This window comes from Cervus canadensis, chromosome 33 (genome assembly GCF_019320065.1).
Source record: "Cervus canadensis isolate Bull #8, Minnesota chromosome 33, ASM1932006v1, whole genome shotgun sequence".
NCBI classification, from domain to species: Eukaryota; Metazoa; Chordata; class Mammalia; order Artiodactyla; family Cervidae; genus Cervus; species Cervus canadensis.
In genome coordinates this window covers 21,608,794-21,629,029 of record NC_057418.1, presented here as the reverse complement: position 1 = coordinate 21,629,029, position 20,236 = coordinate 21,608,794, and the positions used below count along the sequence as shown (strand labels likewise).

General features: G+C 38.8%; 1 protein-coding gene across 1 annotated transcript in view; it reads left to right on the top strand.

Annotated features, from left to right (window-relative positions):
* KATNA1 (katanin catalytic subunit A1) overlaps positions 1-20,236 on the top strand; it is a 32,060-nt gene continuing 11,824 nt past the window's right edge. The window contains exons 1-5 of the mRNA XM_043457245.1: positions 1-290; positions 7,924-8,098; positions 10,019-10,176; positions 16,231-16,411; positions 19,428-19,549. Coding sequence (XP_043313180.1) covers positions 7,937-8,098; positions 10,019-10,176; positions 16,231-16,411; positions 19,428-19,549 — 623 coding nt within the window. The 5' untranslated portion in view covers positions 1-290; positions 7,924-7,936. The remainder of the gene's footprint in view (positions 291-7,923; positions 8,099-10,018; positions 10,177-16,230; positions 16,412-19,427; positions 19,550-20,236) is intronic.

Below are 20,236 nucleotides of genomic sequence, written 5' to 3'. Positions count from 1 at the left end.
GCCGCCTGGCGTCCTCGCTCCCGGGGCGTCGCCCCGCGTGCGCTGGAGTCACCGAGGCCACCCTTGGCACCGGAAGTGACCCTGGCGGGTCTGCCTTCAAATTGTGGGCTACTTGAAACAGCATCTGGGGCTCGTGACGGTTGGACCGGGCAGTGCTGGGTCCGTGAGCACAGAGCAGGGTGGTTGGGGCAGGACAGGACAGGGCCCTCCTTCCTCGCTGCCCGGAGCCCCGCTCGGCCCTCCCCCTTCGCCCGGCAGTGGGCGGTTTCCCGAGAGCCTCTGCGCCACAGGTGAGTGTCGCGGGGATCCCGGACCCCCGTGATCGGGGCTCGGAGGGACTCGGGAGCCTGTGATGCGATCCCGCTGCGCATTCTGCTTGTGAGCCTGCCGGTGCCTGCGCCGAGGTTCTAGGTCCTCGCTGTTGTCGCTGACACCTGTGGCTCGGGTGGCGGTCCTCCTACCTGAGGAAGCCTGTCTTGCCGGAGACTTTTGGGGGCCCCTGCCAATCCCATTCTAGGCCTGTGTCGTTAGAGACGTCTCCGGTCGACGAACTTGTTTTTATTTCTTCGCTTTTTTGACACGTTCTCCGCCCGAAACCCTCTCCCCTGGGTTGGGGGGAGGGGGGAAAGCAAAAGCCTTGACTTTGGGGATTACATTTTGTTAGGTAGCTGTGGTATTGTTGAGGATGTTATTACTTATTTTGGAGCTGGGCATCCTACAGGAGGCTAACGACTCTTTTTGTTTGTTTCAAGTTGTTACCTTTTAGAAAAAGTATCCCTCGAAACTTTCTTTCATATTGTATATTATGTGGTGATAAAAGTTAGAGATGGAAGTGGATCCTTAATGCCTTGTGGGGGATAGACTCAAGCCCTCGTTTACTCAAAAATAATTTTCTCTTTTAAGTGCCAAGTGCCGTTTTTATATCAGTTACCAACTTCTGACAACACACTGCTGTACCTCTCTCTTTTGAAAGCACTCATGTGTGTTTTCCTCTTTGAAATCAGACCCTTAGGTACTGCTGAGGACATTCTTAATGTTTTAGAATGTGTGCGATATATCTTTGCCACATAGTCACAATGCTAGAACACCAAGGTATCAAGAAAGATTCTTGTGATGTTCATACAGGCCAAAATATCTCAGTGTGCAGTCCTGTTTTCTTTTCCAAAGGCAATGGTTTTTGTAATCAGTGAGTTCACACATAAAGAAACAGTGGCAAAACTCTTTGTCTTGCATTATTAATACAAGTATTAACTTGTGACTTGTTTCATGCCTTAAAAAAAAAAATAAAGAGGTAGTGCCAATCAACGTGCTTTTTTATTCATGTTTTCCTTTTACTTATTTTTCTTTCAATGCCAGTCAACTTTCCAACATTCTTAGACTATGAAAAGCTACATAAAGGTCCTTTATGGCATTAGTTACTCAAGTAGCTTTTACATTTTAAAGATTCAGTGCTAGGCCCATAGTCTGCAATGGATGCTGCATCTTATTTTGGAACTGGTATCACGGTTCTGACAAATACTAAGGATTAGAGAATCTTGTAGAATTTACTGTGTTAACAATAATATTGAATTTTGGTTTACAACAATGGTCTGGGCTTGTTTGCTTCTTAGTGCTTGACTGGTTTAAAAGATAGTGTGTCAAATCAGTATGGTCAATATTGATAACATGCTAAATAGGTTCTGCCTGTGGTGTTTATTGATATGGCTTGAATATGCCTTTTAAGTTACATTTTCATTGTTATATTCACTGATTTGTTTTGTTCGAGGTAAACTGAAAGTTTACCAAATACATATATATGTTTTTGTTTTCTTGACCGGGTATCTCGGTGCTTTTTTTGTAGTGATAACATTTTTTTGCTTCTTGAGTATTTATCATATGATGATTATAAAGGTATGAATGTATGCCATGCTATAATTGGTCACTGGTCACTATTTATTGTACGTATTTGTAATCATCAGTGACTAATTATAAATTAGCATTATGGTTGCTTTCATATTCCAGAGATGAACATTCTGAAAATTGCTTCACAGTGTATTGTCATTGCTGAAGTTACACACCCTCAGCTAACTGAAATGCCCGCAGGAAAATGCGTAATTGAGCCTCATTTGTTTTTAATTTAGGATATTAGTTTTGCAGGTAAATATTTTTAACATCGATACTGATTTTTTAGCGTGTGCTTAATAATGTTCTGTGCTTGTTTCCTCCTACTTAGCAAAGAAAAAAAACACTGAGGATAAATAAAATGATATCCCACTAAACTTCAAGGATTTCAAAGTCTGTCTTATTTTCCTTGCACCTCTGTGTGTGTTCCGTAATATTTCTTGAATGAATGACCTTTGCACATTACAGTAAAAACTGTAGTGAGAGTGGAACCCTGTCTGAGATTCCTTTAAAAATTAAGTGGGCATGGTATCCTGTTTAGGTGTGGAATTGGGAAGGCCCGCTATTTGTTCTGGGCAGAGAACAGAAATCTTAGAACGCAGATATTTGGGTCTGTAACCTTTTTCAGTCTCTTTGAATGCTTCTTTCCCTAATCCTGGAGGAGTAAAGATACTTTGTCTCTTTATAGAGATACTATGGAGAAGGAAATGATAACCCACTCCAGTATTCTTGCCTGGAGAATCCTGTGGACAGAGGAGCCTGGTGGGCTGCCGTCTATGGGGTCGCACAGAGTCGGGCTTGACTGAAGCAGCTTAGCAGCAGCAGCAGCAAAAATACTACACAGCATCGCATCAAGTTTGCTAGAAATTTTGTTGTAATACTGAGTTTTTAGTGTTTAAAATAATTTGACTCTGTTGTTCAGTTGCTAAGTTGTATCTGACTCTTTGTGACCCCATGGACTACAGCACGTCAGGCTTCTCTGTCCTTCACTATCTCCCGGAGTTTGCTCAGACTCGTATCTTTTAAGTTGATGATGCCATCCAATCGTCTAATCCTCTGTCGTCCCCTTCTCCTCAGTTCAGTTCAGTTCAGTTGCTCAGCCGTGTCTGACTCTTTGCGGTCTCATGAACTGCAGCATGCCAGGCTTTCCTGTCCATCACCAGTTCTGGGATCTTACCCAAACTCATGTCCTTTGCATCGGTGATGCCATCCAGCCATCTCATCCTCTGTCGTCCCCGTCTCCCACCTTCACTCTTCCCCAGTATCAGGATCTTTTCCAGTGAGTCAGTTCTTGGCATCAGGTGGCCAAAGTATTGGAGTTTCAGCTTCAGCTTCAGTCCTTCCAATGAATACTCAGGGTTGATCTGCTTTAGGATGGGCTGATTTGATCTCCGTGCTGTCCTAGGGCCTGTCAAGAGTCTTCTCCAGCACCGCAGTTCAAAAGCCTCAATTCTTCAGGACTTAGCCTTCTTTATGATATAACTCTCACATCCATACAGGAAGACTGGAAAAATCATAGCTTTGACTACACAGACTACACGGCAAGCTAATGACTGCTTTTTAATATGCTGTCTAGGTTTGTCATGGCTTTTCTTCCAAGGAGCAAGTGTCTTTTAATTTCATGGCTTCAGTCACAGTCTGTAGTGATATTGGAGCCTAAGAAAATAAAATCTGTCACTGTTTCTACTTTTCCCATCTATTTGCCATGAAGTGAATGGGACCAGATGCCGTGATCTTAGTTTTCTGAATGTTGAGTTAAAGCCAGCTTTTTAACTCTCCTCTTTCACCCACATCAGGAGGCTCTGTTACTTGAATTAAAATTTCATGTTGCATCTTACTTAGGTTAAATGAATGAATTTCATCATAAACTAAAATAAATACTCAGGACATTTAAGCAAAAGGGTGGTTCTGACAGGAAGGATCACATAAAGGAAAAACTTATATTTTTTATCCAGATAAGGCATGCATAACCTATACTTATGGTTATTTTTCTTTTTAATAATCTCTCTTTAAAAACCAGCAGTGTGTTTTTGGACAGTCTCATTTTTATAATTTTACAATCTCATTTGGTATTAATTGAATCAATAGGTAGTGTTTTCAGTTAATGGTGGTTAAAATTTGGTCTAAGGGCTTTTCTTCATATATATTCATTTCTTCAAGTATTGCCAAACACTTTGTCAGGTAGACCCAAATTCTGTCTTCCTGAAGTGTAATTTTGGCAATGGTAAGGATATATTGTTGTTGTTTCTTTGCTAAGTCATATTCCACTCTCTGTGACCCCATGAACTGTAGCCCGCCAGGCTCCTCTGTCCATGGGATTTCCCAGGCAAGAATGCTGGCGTGGGTTGCCATTTCCTCCTCCAGGGGATCTTTCTGACCCAGGGATTGAACTTGCATCTCCTGCATTGACGGATGGATAGGATTCTTTACCATTGAGCCACCAGGGCTTCCCAGGGGCTCAGCAGTAAAGAATCTGCCTGCCAGTGCGGGGTCGGACATGACTGAGAATGCGGGCACTAACTAAGGATATATTCTTGGGAATTGAAGATTCTTGTAAACTTACAATGTTGACATTCATTTGAGAAGAGTCTCTTAGACTTAAGAGATGGTGAAAGAATTGGAAAATTTATTTTTTGTCTGACATTTAGATTTTGAGTGGTATTTTGATACATTTTCAGTAAATCCATCTTTTCTTTGATAACCAAGAATTTTTAGGTCATTTTTAATGTGGCCTTGGGTTGACTTTACATTTGTTTGTTAGGAAATGCCCATTCATTGACTCCTTAGGAATTTTATCTGAGTAGAAAGAAGTATCCATAACACAGAACCTTCAAAGAAGGCCCGGAGTGACGTCTGTGAGTTTTGGGACAGTGAACCCTGGCCCTCATAAAAACAAAAGGGCAGCAATTTAGATTTTTTTTTAAGTGGGGGGTGGGGTGGGGTGGGGGCGATCAAAGAGCTGAAAGAAGTGTGTTAAAGGAAGGAAAAGACATGCGAGGTTCGCTGTCCTTGCTTGTCCAGATCAGGGATGTACTGCTGCAAGCAGTACGGCTTCCAACAGCTTCTATCAGGCCCCAGCTGTGGTTACGTTGTTCCCCAGACTGGGGTCACTCTAGGGCACATGTAGCTTCAGAGCCGAGCAGTCACACAGTTTGTAGTAGGGATGAGTTGAGGATCAGGGAATGTGAGCGGCTGTGGGTAAGAACCTGGACAAAGGTAAGAAAACTTAGTAGTTAGACAAAACCTGGCAGCACTCATTCATCCGAAGATTTGCTGAGTGAGAGGCTGCATGGTGCTGGGGATATATCCATAAAATAACAGAGAGCCATGTCCCTGACCCAGAGCTTTCATTCAGGTGGAATATTATCCATGGTCATGACTCCAGAAAGTCATGGGATTTTTTTTTTTCCCCTTTTCTTTTGGACCTCAGATGATCAGTCTTGAATTACTTATAGACCCAGTTCATAGCTGTACTGCTTCAAAACAAATTAACCGAAAACTAAATGGCTTAAAACGGCAAGCATTTATTATCTCACAGTTTCTTCGGTTAGGCTCTGGGCATAGCTTAGCTGGGCGCTTCTGATTCAGAGTCTTTCACGGGCTGTAGTCAAGGTACCAGTCAAGGCTGCAGTTATCTCAAGGGTCGGCTGAGGGGAGATCCACTTCCCCGCTCCCTCACGGCATCGTTGGCAGGATTCAGTGTCTCTGGACCATTGGACTGAGGCCCTCAGTTCCTCACTGTTGCCCTTGGGCTTCCGTCAGATCTTTGCCACTTGAGCCTGTGCATGGCCAACTCGCAGCATGGTAGCTGGGCTTCCTTTGGAGTGGTCCCACCAGAGAGCAGAAGATGGTGAGCAAGGCGGAAGTCACAGTGTAATCTCGGAAGTGACGTTCCGTTATTTTCGTGCATTGTTTGTTACAAGCTCACATTCAGGGGGAGAATGGACACCAGGAGGCAGAGGTCATTGAGAGCAGCTTGTGGGATCCTAGCTCCCTAAGGAGGGACTGAATCCCTAGACCCTTGCCAGTAAGTGCCAAGTCCTAACCACTGGACTGCCAGGAAATCCCCTTAACCCTGTATTTTGACAATGTGTCCATGTTGCTATTTGTACGTCTTCTTCATTGCTTCCATCTGCTACATAGTATTTGTTAGTGCAAGCACCATACTTCCTTATCTTTTCCCTAGCAGGAAATAGATAGAGATATCCAGTAGTTGGGGGCAACCTAACAGTTTTGTCATTAACATCTGAAAACAAGTTCTTTTGTGGATCTGTGTGAAACTTTGTCTGGAGTATTTATAGAAAAGTAGGGTGGCAGCATCATAGGATAACTGTGTACATAATTTCTCTAAGTACTACCAGATCGCTCTCCAAAGTAGGAGTTTATGCCCACAGATTTATGTGAGGGGATGTTTTTTCCCAAAATTCTTGCCAGTAATAATTTTTTTTTTAATCTAGTTGATGTAAAAGAGGTCTCACACTTTATTTGCATTCTTCTGTTACTAGTATCTGTACTTGTTAACCATTTGGGTTTCCCCATCATAAATTGTCATTCATGTGCTACTCGTTTTTGTATGAAGTTCTCTTGTCTGTTAGTGTGAGGAATTATAAGGTGGATTTTCTGATCTTAGGTTATCCTTACATTCCTGAGATAAACCTTCTTGACCGTGGAGTGTGTGTGTGTGTGTGTGCGCGCACACGCACGTGCATGCGTCTCCTTGCTGATACATTGTTAATTAGCTAATCTTTTATTTAAGATTACCACATCGTGGTCCTCAATGAAGTAGGCTTTGTGTTGTTCTTAATGAGTTCTGAAAATTGAGATGGTGGCTTCCTGGAGGCTCAGCAGGTAAAGAATCCACCCGCAGTGCAGGAGACACAGGAGATGTGGGTTCGATCCCTAGGTCAAGAGGATCCCCTGGAGAAGGTAAAGGCAACCCACTCCAGTATTCTTGCCTGGAGAATTCCATGAACAGAGGAGCCTGGCAGGCTACAGTCCATGAGGTCGCAAAGAGGCGGTCACGACTGAGCGACTAACACTTTCACTTCCTACCTTATAAAAAGTTGATCAGTTTTCCCTTATTTTCTGGACCAATTTTTATGTCATTGAAATTATCTGCTGTCTGGAGGGTAGGTAAAAACCCACCTATGAAAACCCCATATCCATATATCCACATGCTACTAAGTACAAAGACTACGCTTGGTTTTGCATATGGAAAGTTTCAGGGAAGGTGCAGTTAGCATTTATTGAAGACCTACTCTTTGCCAAGTAGTGTGCTGACTATTTTAAATAGTCATTTATTCCTTATAGTGCAACTCTTGGAAGTATGGTTACTTGGGCAGTCCCTGGCGGTCCAGTGGTTATGCAGAGTGGACTCTGCATTTTCACTGCTGAGAGCCTAGGAGTTCAATCCCTGTTGGAGGAACTAAGATCCCTCCCACAAGTTGTGTGATGTGGTTAAAAACAAAAAAGAAGTAGTAACTACCCAATTTACAGATTTAAAAGCTAAGGCTCAGAAAAGATAAAGGACTTGACAAAGGTGGCAAAATTAGAATTCTACCAAGATTCTTCTAACATCAAAACGTGTGTTTTCTCTATTTCACACTGCCTTCCAAGAAAAGCATCTAACATTCTACATTTGTTCTGCAGATATTCCATAAGACTTGTATTTCATGCACTGAAGTTACTAACTCAGATCTTTTCCTGCTCTCAGAGATTCCAGATAGACAAGTGCCTTGAGATGAAGGCCCCCAGTCAAGTACCAGGGGTCTTTAGAAGGGGGAGGGCTTTTTCTGAACTGCAAGTTTGGAAGGTAGACATACTGGGATAATTGCTACTTATCTGAGTGGGACTTTGACACATAGGTAGGGTTTGACTGTGGGGACTAAGATATTTCTCTGAAGGAGTGGAAATTATCATAAGCAAATGTACGGAGATGGAAAATGCAGTGTGTGTAAAAGCGAGCTTCTTCAGGGATGCTTTTTAAAAAAAACTCTTTGTACTTATTTTTAAAAGACTTAATATGAAATTTTTCTTTTTTAGCTTGTAATTGAGCATGAGTCTTCTTATGATTAGTGAGAATGTAAAGTTGGCCCGTGAATATGCATTGCTGGGAAATTACGACTCTGCAATGGTCTATTACCAGGGAGTTCTTGACCAAATGAACAAGTATCTGTACTCAGTCAAAGATACATACCTCCAGCAGAAATGGCAACAGGTAAGATTCATGGCTGTTGTTTGTTTCAGTGGTTTAAAACACTCAGATTTAACTAGATAGTGCTTTTGCAGCTATGCATCAAGACTGTATAATTTACTATATGGATTTGTATATAAAGTTACTTAAAATGATGTGGCATATTCACCATCATCAGTATGATGAGTTCTACTCAGTTATTCTAATTTTTGGAATCTAATAGGAATGGTTTTGAAATTTTTTTCTAGATCACATTTTGACCTGGTAAAATTAGAATTGACTTTATTAAGCTGATGACACCTGAATCTCACGTGTACTGTATTCCCTATAGGACGTCATAAGTCAGACCACACTTGAATCCCATGTGAGGAATCTTAGCCACTGAGGAGCAGTAGAAATTTATGTGCTTGCTAAATGCTTTAGTCGTGTCCGACTCTTTGCGACCTCACGGACTGTAGCCCACCAGGCTTCTCTGTCCACGGAATTCTCCAGGCAGGAATACTGGAGCGGATTGCCATGCCCTCCTCCAGGGGATCTTCCCGACCTAGGGATGGAACCCAGGTCTTCTGCGGCTCCTACACTGCAGGCCGATTCCTTACCACTGAGCCATGAGGGAAGAAATTTATAGGTAGAAACTAGAACTTACACGTCCAGTTGGATGTGCCACTTATAATAAGGTTCAACAATGTCCCAGGAGAGAAGTGTTGTAGAAATTAATAGTCTTTTTGAGCTGATCTTCTAGATAGACTATTACCCTCGAGTTTTACTAAACTGCTTTTTCAATAATATTCCATATTTGTCCTTAATTTCTTTATCAGAGAAATGGTCTACCTCTGTGAACTTAACCTCTTTCCTTAAATCTGCCTCTTCATATTTTACATTAGAAGGGGAAAATATTTCATAAAGTGTCTTAAATTTGCCACTGGAAGACCTTTAAGATCTTTTGTTCTTAGGCCAGCAACTTTTACTTAAGAAGTCTAAACTTTTTTATAAGAATATTTAAATTGGAAATTCCCTAGCTGTCCAGTAGTTAATATTCCACATTTCCACTGAAGGGGACACAAGTTCAATCCCTGTTGTGGGAATCTGCAGGGTACGTGCTGTGGCCAAAAATAAATAAAAATAAAAGATTGACTGTATTTTTAAAAATCTTTATTGAATTTGTTACAACATTGCTTCCGTTTTATGTTTTGACTTTTGGCCCCAAAGCATGTTGGATCTTAGCTCCCCAACCAGAGGCTGAACCTGCACCCCTGCACCCCCTGCTTTAGAAAGTAAAGTCTTAACCACTGGACCACCAGGGAAATGCCAAGATTAAATGTGTTTTTTAAAAAAAAGTAGAGAAAAAAAAAGGATATTTAAATCATTTAGTTTTAAAACCAAACATTGTTAGCTTCATTTCTTTCATATATATATATATATGAAACATATATCACTTTGAAGTTGAGTCAAGGCAGCTTTTTAAAAAAAATATATAGGTGGTATGTGAATTGAGCCATTTATCTTCTGAAGCTTTATTTTTCCAACTGTGGGATGCATTCCATTAGTGAATTGTGAAATTAGTCAATTCTGATGAGCATTTTTAAAGTCAATTAAGTAACATAAGAACCATCAAAGCACAACTTGCAAAAGTAATATTTTTTACCAAACTTTAAAGATACAGGTAACTTTTAAACTTGTTATGCACGTTGAATAAGAACTATAAGTAACGATGACCTAATTAGCCAGAACACATAATTCATTTTATCAGAATTAATTTTGTACTTAACAATAAAGAATTTATGATCTGTTATTAAAATTTCAACAAAATATTTTGGTATGGTTTCCTGGATATCTGATGTCAAAATAGAGGCTTCTAGCATTCTTAATAAATGGCCCAACTTAATTTGGCAGTGATTTATTAGTTATAGAAATTTAAAGAACCATATTCTTCTTTGAAATCAGGTTTGGCAGGAAATAAACGTGGAAGCGAAACACGTTAAGGATATCATGAAAACATTAGAGAGCTTTAAACTAGACAGCACTCCATTAAAAGCTGCACAACACGAGCTTCCAGCATCTGAGGGAGAAGTCTGGTCCTTGCCCGTACCTGCCGAACGAAGGTAAGTGGAGACCCTTTAAGAAACAAACCGACACAGAACTGATAGCATTGGTCCTGTCTAGGAGGAGAACTGAGGGGCTGAGAGACAGAAATGGGAGAGGGTTTGTTTTTTTTTTTTTAGTACCATTTATAAATTAAATTGTGTATCCTGTGATTCTGTGACTCATTTCATTAAATTAAATTTAGGTAGACATATTGTTTTGTGAATGAGCTCAAAGCAGTAGAGATACACCTTATGGAAGGAACATGGGAATGGAGACTGAAATATCTGGACTGTAAGTCTATCTTTGCCACAGTCTGTAGCTTTGGGAAAAGCATATAACCATTCTAGACTTCAGATTTTGTTATATAAAGTGAGGGAATTAGACTAAAACAGTAGTTCTCAAAAAGCTATCACAGAACACTGCTGTTTATCAAGTTACACTGCTGCTAAAATTGAAAAAGTGGGCTTTTTAGTTAACAGGGAAAAAAGATAAAATGTTCTCAATTATAGGTTTTATTCTGACATTTTTATTTCCAGATTCCTATTACCTGGTGCCAGCAAGTGAACGATTAGTGAAAGTTTATATTTACTGAAATGCTCAAAACAGCCAATTATGCTTAGTTCCATTGCATGTTTTTTTAACTGACAGGAGTGCAAGTAGATGTCATTTATCTGTTTTACTCACACAATAGATTTCCTAGTTTGTATTGTGTGTTTAGATATATTAGTGTATAATAGCATTCTATAAAGAACAGTGACTTCCAGTTTCTTTGCCCCTTAACCAGTTTGAGAGCCTTGCATTAAAACATTGCTCAGGTGCTTTTTAGGTGTTTAAGATTCTATCGATGAGACTGTTACTCCTTGACTATATTTTATGACAGGTGCTAGATATTGAGTACTCATGTGGTTCTGAGCACTGATACAGAATACACATGCTATTTATTTTTCACAATAAGCCTTCCAAATAATTAGTTATATTTCCTCTGTGTTTCAGGTAAGATAGTTGAGATACAGTGAAGTTAGGTAACTTTTCCCCATTATCACAAAACTAGTAGCTGGTGGAGTTAAGATTTGAACCCAGATGTGTTTGGTTACAAAGCTGGCACACTCTGCCATATTGGTCATTCTCAAACTCGAGCATACATAAAGATCTCTTGGGGTACTCATTCAGAATGTGGATTCTGGGGTTTCACTCCCAGAGAGTCTGGTATAGTAGTAGGGGAGCCCAGGAATCTGCAGGCGATTCTAATCCAGGTGGTTGGTAGATCACACTTTAAGAAGTACTGTACCAAAGTGTTTTTCTTCCAGTTTAGGATTGACTAATGGGCATTGATTGTTTCTTAGCCACTTTCATTTTCTTCAGCTTCAGATAAAAGTACTAATATTCTGTTATTGACTGTGATACTTTCTGAATATTTACTACATTTTACCCTTACTCTTAAGTACTTTTATATATATGTGTGTGTGTGTGTATTCTGTTTTATTTTAGAATTCACTAAAAAGAAAAAAAAAACGCTCGAAACTACAGCAATAGGCTCATTAAAGAAAAACAGGAAAATGCATAAAAGTAGAGGAGAAATCATACAGTCATCCGAGTACAACTTCTAGTCCTTTATACATTATTTTCATAGTTCTAGTTGTGCTATACCCATAAGATATAACTTTGTATCATATTTTTTAAAAAAAATCCTAATAGTAGACAATTGCTATACATTTACTGTGTTGCTGAGTACCATGTCAGTTGCTTTACACATATTATTTAATCCTCAAAACAGACTTAGAAGATAGGTACTAAACTGTTAGCCCCAATTTCTGATGAGGAAACTTAAGCTTAGATAGGTAAAGTAACTTGCTCTTTATAGTGTAAACATTGGTAATTTATAAGCCATCTTAGATCCTCTTCTTTGCTGCTTTTAAAGGATTGTTTGCTGCACTTTTAAGGGATATAACCTACAATAGTTAACCCCTTTTTTCTTATTATAAATAAATTGAAAATTTTTCCACATCTCTGTTTACTTTTTCTTAATTTACAAAGTAGAGCTAATAAAAGAGGAGTGAAGTTGTGTTTTTATTTTATCTTGCCTGTAAATATGTTTTACTCCTGCTTAACTTTCTTTTAATCCCTCCTTCTTCAGAATCATCATTTGGCCCTTGTATTGGTCTGCTCTGTAACAAAATCTCTGGCTGCTGTAACAAAATCCGACAGACTGGGTGACTTAAACAACAGAAACTTATTTCTCACAGTTCTAAAGCTAGAAAGTCCAAGCTTAAGGTGCGAGCCAGTTTGGTTTCTGGTCTCAAGAGGAGTCTTTCTGAGCAGCTGACCTCTTCTCTGTGTCCTCACATGGCAGAGGAAACAGCAAGCTCTCTGGTGTCTCTTAATAAGGACATTATTTCTTAGATCAGGACTCCACCCTTAGGACCTTATTTAACTTGAGTTACTTCCTTACTCCAAATGATCACACTGGGGTTTAGGAATTAAGCATAATGAGTTTTGGAGGAATACAAAAATTGTCTGTAACAGCACCATAACTCCTTTCTCAGTTACTGATAAGAACTTTCCAGTGAATAGATGTGCCCAGTGATTATTCAGGTGATTTCAGATTTAATCAACTGTTTGATTGACATAATCTTAACAAGAGGAGAGAGGAGGTTTCTCTCTTTGGGGAAATAGAAAGTTGTTAAATGAGCTTTTCATCTTGAAAAGTCTATAATGATGAGCTGTAGGGTCCCTCCTTATTGCTTCTGGCTTTCTTCCATATTTTGTTCTGTCTCTGATTTTAAATGCCCTGGACAGCTCTTAGCTATGAAGTCCTCCTCTTTGACTTTATTTGCTACATCTTTCTATTTCTTCCTGTAATTTATTTAACTTAACTTCCTCAACTGAATATCCCTCAAAACTCTTTATTTTTCTGTTAGTCTTAATCTGTACTCATACTTAAGAAAGCTTATTCTTTCACCTCTGTTGGGGATTGTAACCGTGACATCGCCTAAATTTTAATCCCATTTAAAGAACGGAGTGTTTATATCCTGCATTCTCTTCTAGTGCTGTGCACAAACATGTTGGTACAACGAGGTTCGTTGAAGGCTTTCAGAGGAACGATTAAAAATAGCATAAAGCCATTAGGTGTAATTCTTTTAAAATGTCTTTTAAAAGTCAGCTGGAGTCCCTCAAACATCTCATCTCGCTGAATAAAACCCATGCCTCTCAGTGCCATGCAGTGAGATCCGGTCCCCCACTACCTCTGTGACCTCAGTGCTCACGGTTCTACCCCTCAGCCTTCTTGAACAAGTCAGATGCAAATGCTTCAGTTCTCTGCACTCACCTTTCCTTTAGCTCAGGTGTGTGATGGCTTGTTCTCTCATTTCTTTCAAGTCTCAACTTAAATGTTGCCTCAGAAAGGCCTGCTCTGATCAGCCTACCTGTATTATTCCTTAACCCCTACCCTTCTTTATTATATTTTCTTAGGTGGCACTTAGCATCGTCTGATGTACTGTTTGTTTCTTCATTGAAACCCCGTCTGCCCCCCACACACACTGGTGTGTAAACTTGTGAGAGTAAAGGCTTTTATTAAAGTTACTTTCTCTTAATTTTTATCTTGAATTCAGAGTAGTGCCTTCAGTAGTAATAGTTCAGTAAATTATTTCTCGGATGAATGAATAGCAGTAAGAAGTGGGTAGAGGGACTTTACTGGTGGTCCAGTGATTTGGACTCTGCTTCCACTGTAGGTGGCACAGGTTCCATCCCTGGTCAGGAAATTAAGTTTCTGCAAGCCACGTGGTTTGGCCCCCACAAAAAAGTAGATTAAGTGTGGCACATTTTATGTGACTGACTGCCATCTAGCCATTAAAAGTCATGTATGGGGTAATGATAGAGGAAAGGATATTGAAAATGCTTCATGATATAATGAGGAGAGAAAAATATGAGTGTATGTATGTATGTGTGTATCAGTCACTTAGTTGTGTCCCACTCTTTGTGACCCCATGGGTTATAGCCCGGCAGGCTCCTCTCTCCATGGGATTCTCAGGCAAGAATACTGGAGTGGGTTGCCATTTCCTCCTCCAGGGAATATGTATGTATAATGGTTTCAGTTTTGTTTAAATGAAAGGCAACCATAAGAAAATAGCATGTTAAGTGGTTAACTCTGGATAGTGGGGATACAGGTGACTTTTACCGTTTGAGCTACTCAAGTGGTAAAGAATCTGCCTGCGAGGCAGGAGACCAGGGTTCTAACTCTGGGTTGGGAAGTTCCTCTGGAGAAGGGAATGACAATCCACTCCAGTATTCTTGCCTGGAGAATCCCCATGGACAGAGGATCCTGGCGGGCTCTAGTCCATGGGATTGCAGAGTCGGACACGACTAAGCAACTAACACACACACACACAGAGGTGACGTTTTCATATTCTTTATTACTGAAATATATTTCAGTGTGTTGTTTTTTTTTAAGGGGAAAAATATATATTTTAAAACAGTATCCCTACTTGGCTACCCAAGTTTCTAAATTCAAAGTTGAACCCCCATCATTCCTTTCACAAAAATCAGTACATTGGTTTGGCTTTATCATCCTCCCAAATTCTCATTTTTCAATATGAAAGATATCTAGGGGTGTCTGTTTTCACAGTGTGTCTTTTAGACTTTTATCATCACTCCGTAAGCTAGGCTCTCATCTTATGCCTTGATAGTGCCTCCCTGCTTTTTGTAATTCTTTCATCAGTATATCTTATTCATTGTGAGACTGGTCTTTGTAAAACCTTTTCAGTGACAGTCAGCTAACAACCAAGCCTCTTGAACTGGTGATTTTTAGATCTACTTACTGAACCAGCTTATCTGCTCAGTATCATCTTTTTTTGTTGTTGTTTTTAGTTCATTTTTCACTTTTCAAAAAAGATTTATTTTCTGGCCGTGCTGAGTCCTCGTTGCTGCGTGAGGGCTTTCTCCGGCTGCGGCGGTGGGGGCTGCTCTTCGCTGTGGAGTGCGGGCTTCTCTTCGCGGTGGCTTCTCTTGTTGCAGAGCATGGGCTTAATTGCCCTGTGTCATGTGGAATCTTCCTGGACCAGGAATTGAGCCTGTGTCCTTGCATTGGCAGGCGGATTCTTAACCACTGGACCACCAGGGAAGCTCCAGTATCATCCTTTAGTGTTTATCATTGTATCTTTACAATTTGTGTCTTTATGACCTTTATGTAGATTAAGCTCATCTTGCTTTCTTTGCTTTTACCCACTCATTTTCTTATCTGAAGTTGTACCATCTTACTTAGGTCGACTCCTAAATTAGGAGGCTATTTCCAGATCCAGTTTGCTTTCTGTCTTCAAGAGGCCATTCCCATTGTCACAGCACTAGGTCTCTTTCATACTTTCTAGTATATTTGCCTAATCTTGTGTATTTTCTTTCTTAACTCTACCTGAGGTATTTGAGTACAGGACTCAAGTACCATTTTTATTGCTCATCTTACCCCAACCAAGTCTAGAAGCATAACAGTAGATCCTAATAAATATTTGAGAGCTCTAAATTCTGCCACAGAAATAAAGATGAAGTGATCTACATAAAGGCAAAGCACTATACGTGATTTCTTGTAACTATCCGTAGCCAGTGCTTGTATCAGTTTTTTTTTTAATGGGAAAATGATTAAATTTTATTAATTAAAACGTGAGAACTATGATACATTCTAAATAAAATGGTACCAAACTGTGTGTATCTTTGTACATAAATGTGATTCATGCCTGTGTTATCTTTTGATAAAATTCCCTTCTCTGATTATTTTGCTCTCTTTTCAGTTTTCAAGAATCAGCCTACTTTTTCATTTATCCTTGATATACAGCAGGTATTTCATTTCAAAAGAGAGGTGATGATCACTTGTCTTCTGTGTTTCTGCCATATAACCGTACTGCACCGCAGAAGGTTATGTCCAGTTTCAACACTAGATCTTAGCTTTCAGTGACCTGCAGTTCTGTCTTATGTTCAGTCATTGCCATCGCTTCAAGTCATAGATTGATTTACACAGTGTGTGTTCATCTATGTTTGTACCAACTACAAGAGTTGATTATGGTTTTCTTGATCTTGTCTTTGATTAGACCATCACCAGGACCTAGGAAACGCCAGTCTTCTCAGTACAGCGACCCTAAACCACAGGGTAACCGCCCAAGTACAGCTGTCAGAGTTCACCGTCCATCCACACACAATCTTCACAATGACAGAGGGAAAGCTGTTCGTAGTCGGGAAAAGAAAGAACAGAATAAAGGAAGAGAGGAAAAGGTAAATGTTACTGATTTTTATAAATTTAAAAGTTATTTATTAACCCTAAAAGTGAAGAATTAAATCTGCTACTATAATAAAACCATAGTCACACTGCACCTAGGCTAGGATTTTTCCTACTCAGTATTCAACAAATATTTTTGGTTGCTTTTTGTAACTTTCTATCTTGGTAATAAAGAACTTACGTATATTCTTTACCTGTTTTTACCAGTTATTAATATTTTACCCTTTTTGCTTTATCATTTAATCTCTGTGTATACTTGATTTTTCCTGAAGTGTTGAGGGTAAGTTGTAGAAATCATGCCCTTTTACCTTAAATATTTTAGTGTCAGTTTCCTAAATACTGGGACATTCTTTCACACAAACACAAAGCAGTAATCAAAAATCATTAATTTTGCATTGATACAGTACTGTTATCTAATGCACAGACTTTTATAAAATTTTGCCAGTCTCACTAATAATGTCAGTTATAGCTTTCTCCCCCACCCGTTCCATGCCAGGACCCAATATAGAAGCATTCGTTGTATTTGGTTGTCCCGTTTCTTTAGTCTCTTTTAATGTGAACATTTCCTCAGCCTTTACCTTTTTTGGCCTTTTTAAAGAGTTATTTTGTAGAATATTCCTCGGTTTGGGTTCATCTCGTATTTCCTTGTGATTAGATTATTGTAGAATATTCCTCGGTTTGGGTTCATCTCGTATTTCCTTGTGATTAGATTAAGGTTGTACATTCTTGGCAGGAGTGCCACTGAAGTGAAGTTTTGTTCTGCTCAGCGTATCATATAAGGCACACAGGATGTTTATTGCTCTGTTACTCATGATACATTGGATCACTTGGTTAGGGTGGCTTCTGCCAAGTCTCTCCACTATAAAGTTACTCTTTTTCCCTTTATAGTCGTTTGTGGGGAGATACTTTTGAGATTACATAAATATCCTGTTTCTCATCAAAATTTTATTTGTTTCAGCGTCCAGGAGTTCTTGCCTGAATCAGTTACTCCTCTGACAATTGAAAAATCATTTTCTAATGCTATTATCTCTTCTTTAATAAACTGACTTTGAATTGTAAGAAAAAGGTATATCTCTTCCCCTTTATTTAATTTTATCTGTATGGACTCATGGATTATTTTATTCAATGAATTAAAATGTGTTACTATCTTTCTGATGCTTAAATTGTCCAGGATTTGAGGAGTGGGAGACCCTTGAAGCTGAATCTTAAGTCTTTTTAACATATACTCACCAACCTCTGACAAAATAGAGTGTTCTAGGCTCCTCCTGTATTTACTCTTGTTTCTCCAGGAAACCCTGGTTCCTGTTAGTGAGGAATGAGCTTTATAAACCAAGATTTCGGTGCTAGTTAATATTATTTGAGTGCTTATGCTCCCTTGCAGGAGCATATAGGACTCTAGGAGTTTAGGTTCAGTCCTCTTTGTTCCACCTCCCCACTCCCTTGACTGAGGCACATGAACATTATTAGTCTAAGAAACATAAATAGTCTATGAAATGGTAAAGCACTGGATCATTTGTTTGGCTCATTGTACCAAAAGGCCCCTCCACACCACCTGGACAAAGTAAAAACTGGGTTATAGCAAATGTAAAGTCCCCAGTGCTGTTCTTCTCAACAGTCTAACAATCTATGCTGACTTAGTCTATTCTTCTAAATAGTAACTGTACAAGCTGACTTAAAAGGAAATAATAGCACAGAACCAAGTCTCTTCAGAGAAACGTCTGTTCTATAATGGGCAGGTCTGTTGCCCATTATACAAATGACGTTTTTCTTTTACTGTTAAGTTTTGAGAGTTCTTTATATATTCTAGAGATTAGTTCTTTGTCAGATATGTGTTCTGCAAATTTTTTGTTTAAGTATGTAGTTTGTCTTGTCATTGTTTTAGCAGGATCTTTCACAAGGAGAACGATTTTAGTTTTGGGTAAAGTCCAGTATTTCCTTGTATATTCTTGTTGTCAAGTTCTTAACTCTTTGCCTATCCCTAGATCCCAATTTTTAAACATTTTTTTCTTAAAAGTTTTATAATTTTATGTTTGACATGTAAGTCCATGATCTGCTTTGAGTTGATTTTTATGTAAAGTGTGAGGCTTAGGTCAAGGTTCAGTTTTTGCCCATACATATTCAGTTGTTCCAATACCGTTTGTTGAAAAGGATTTATTATAGCTCAGGGAACTATATTCAGTATCCTGTGATAAACTATAATGGAAAAGAAAATGAAAAATAATATATATATGTATAACTGAGTCACTAGGCTGTGCAGCAGAAATTAACACGTTATAAATAATATATACGTCAATAAAATTTTTATACCATTCTCAAAAATTTGGGGGGAATAATCGTGTGGGTCTGTTTATGGGCTCTCTGTTAGGTTTCATTGAGTTGGCAGTTCACCCAATGTTCAAACAGATGTTTTTGTGTTTCTCTCAAAAGTTTGAAATATCCTGCAGTGTGCTGTGAGTTTGTCATTGTGCCTTGGAGTGCTTTAGCATGCAGCTTTGTGGCCCTAATGACTGACATCACAGAGGATGGGAGGAAATCTCTTCTAAGGGCTGAGGTGTCTCTTGGGGGAGTAGGGGAATAATCAAAAGGTGTTTTTGGAGCATCAGTAGGAACTGAGTAGGTGTTGAGGATTGACCTGTTATTTTACCTAAAGAAACCATCTGTCTTTAACCTTATCTCTTCTAAAGCTTTGAGATAAATATACATATCTAATATTCACTAGTGACCACAATTTATCTCAATATTAATTTTTTCTGTTGTCAGTTCACATGCATAATATTTTTGTTTAACACCATTGTCATACTTTTTATGTAAAAATAAAAATTCAGTAGGAAACTCTGATGTTGATGTAGAATGATGACTTAGAGTCTTTATTCTGTCCTTATTACTTGTACTATTACATTAGCTTTTATAAAAATGTCACTTGAGTCCAATCTTTGTTTCTGACTCATAGAAATGAAATACAATGTTTGAGTTAATCATAAGCTCATGTTTTTTTCCCCTCTGTTTGTGTAGAACAAATCACCTGCTGCAGCTACAGAACCAGAGACAAATAAATTTGATAGTACCGGGTATGATAAGGACTTAGTAGAAGCTTTGGAAAGGGATATAATTTCTCAGAATCCCAATGTTCGATGGTAAGTTATAGCACAACAGAACCATTGGATGTTGCTTTTTGGAACAGAAATGGGCATGTGCTGAAGATCAGTCTTTGAGGACAGAACTGGAAGACATGAAATCTGAGCAAGACACATAATGAAAAACTTCACTTTGATTCAGGCTGTACCAGTTTTTGTTTAAAATTTTTAAATTTAATGAAATAATAATAATAAAATTTTTATTAAATAAAAAAATCCTATGTACAGAATGTGAACAAGATCACAAAAATTTCATCTTCTTTTTGGGACATTCTTTAAAGGTAAAATAGCAGTCATTCTTATGCATATGTATTGCTGGTTAGGTTTATACAATACATATTGCTCCTATATCCTAGTACTTAAAGCATTGGTTCTCAACTTTATTAATATTATGAAATTAGAAGTTTGGGATTAACTTATTACACACTGATATATATAAAATACATAACCAACAAGGACCTACTATATAGCACAGGGAACCATGCTTAATATTTTGTACTAATCTATAAGGGGAAAGAATCTAAAAAAAAAAGGATACTCTGTGTATGTTTAACTGGATCACCCTGCTGCACACGTGAAACTAACATAACATTGTAAATCAACTATACTTCAATAAATTATTAAAAAATAGTCATTATATCTAATCAAAGAACTATAATGTATCACAAGTTCTAAAGCTCCATTTCC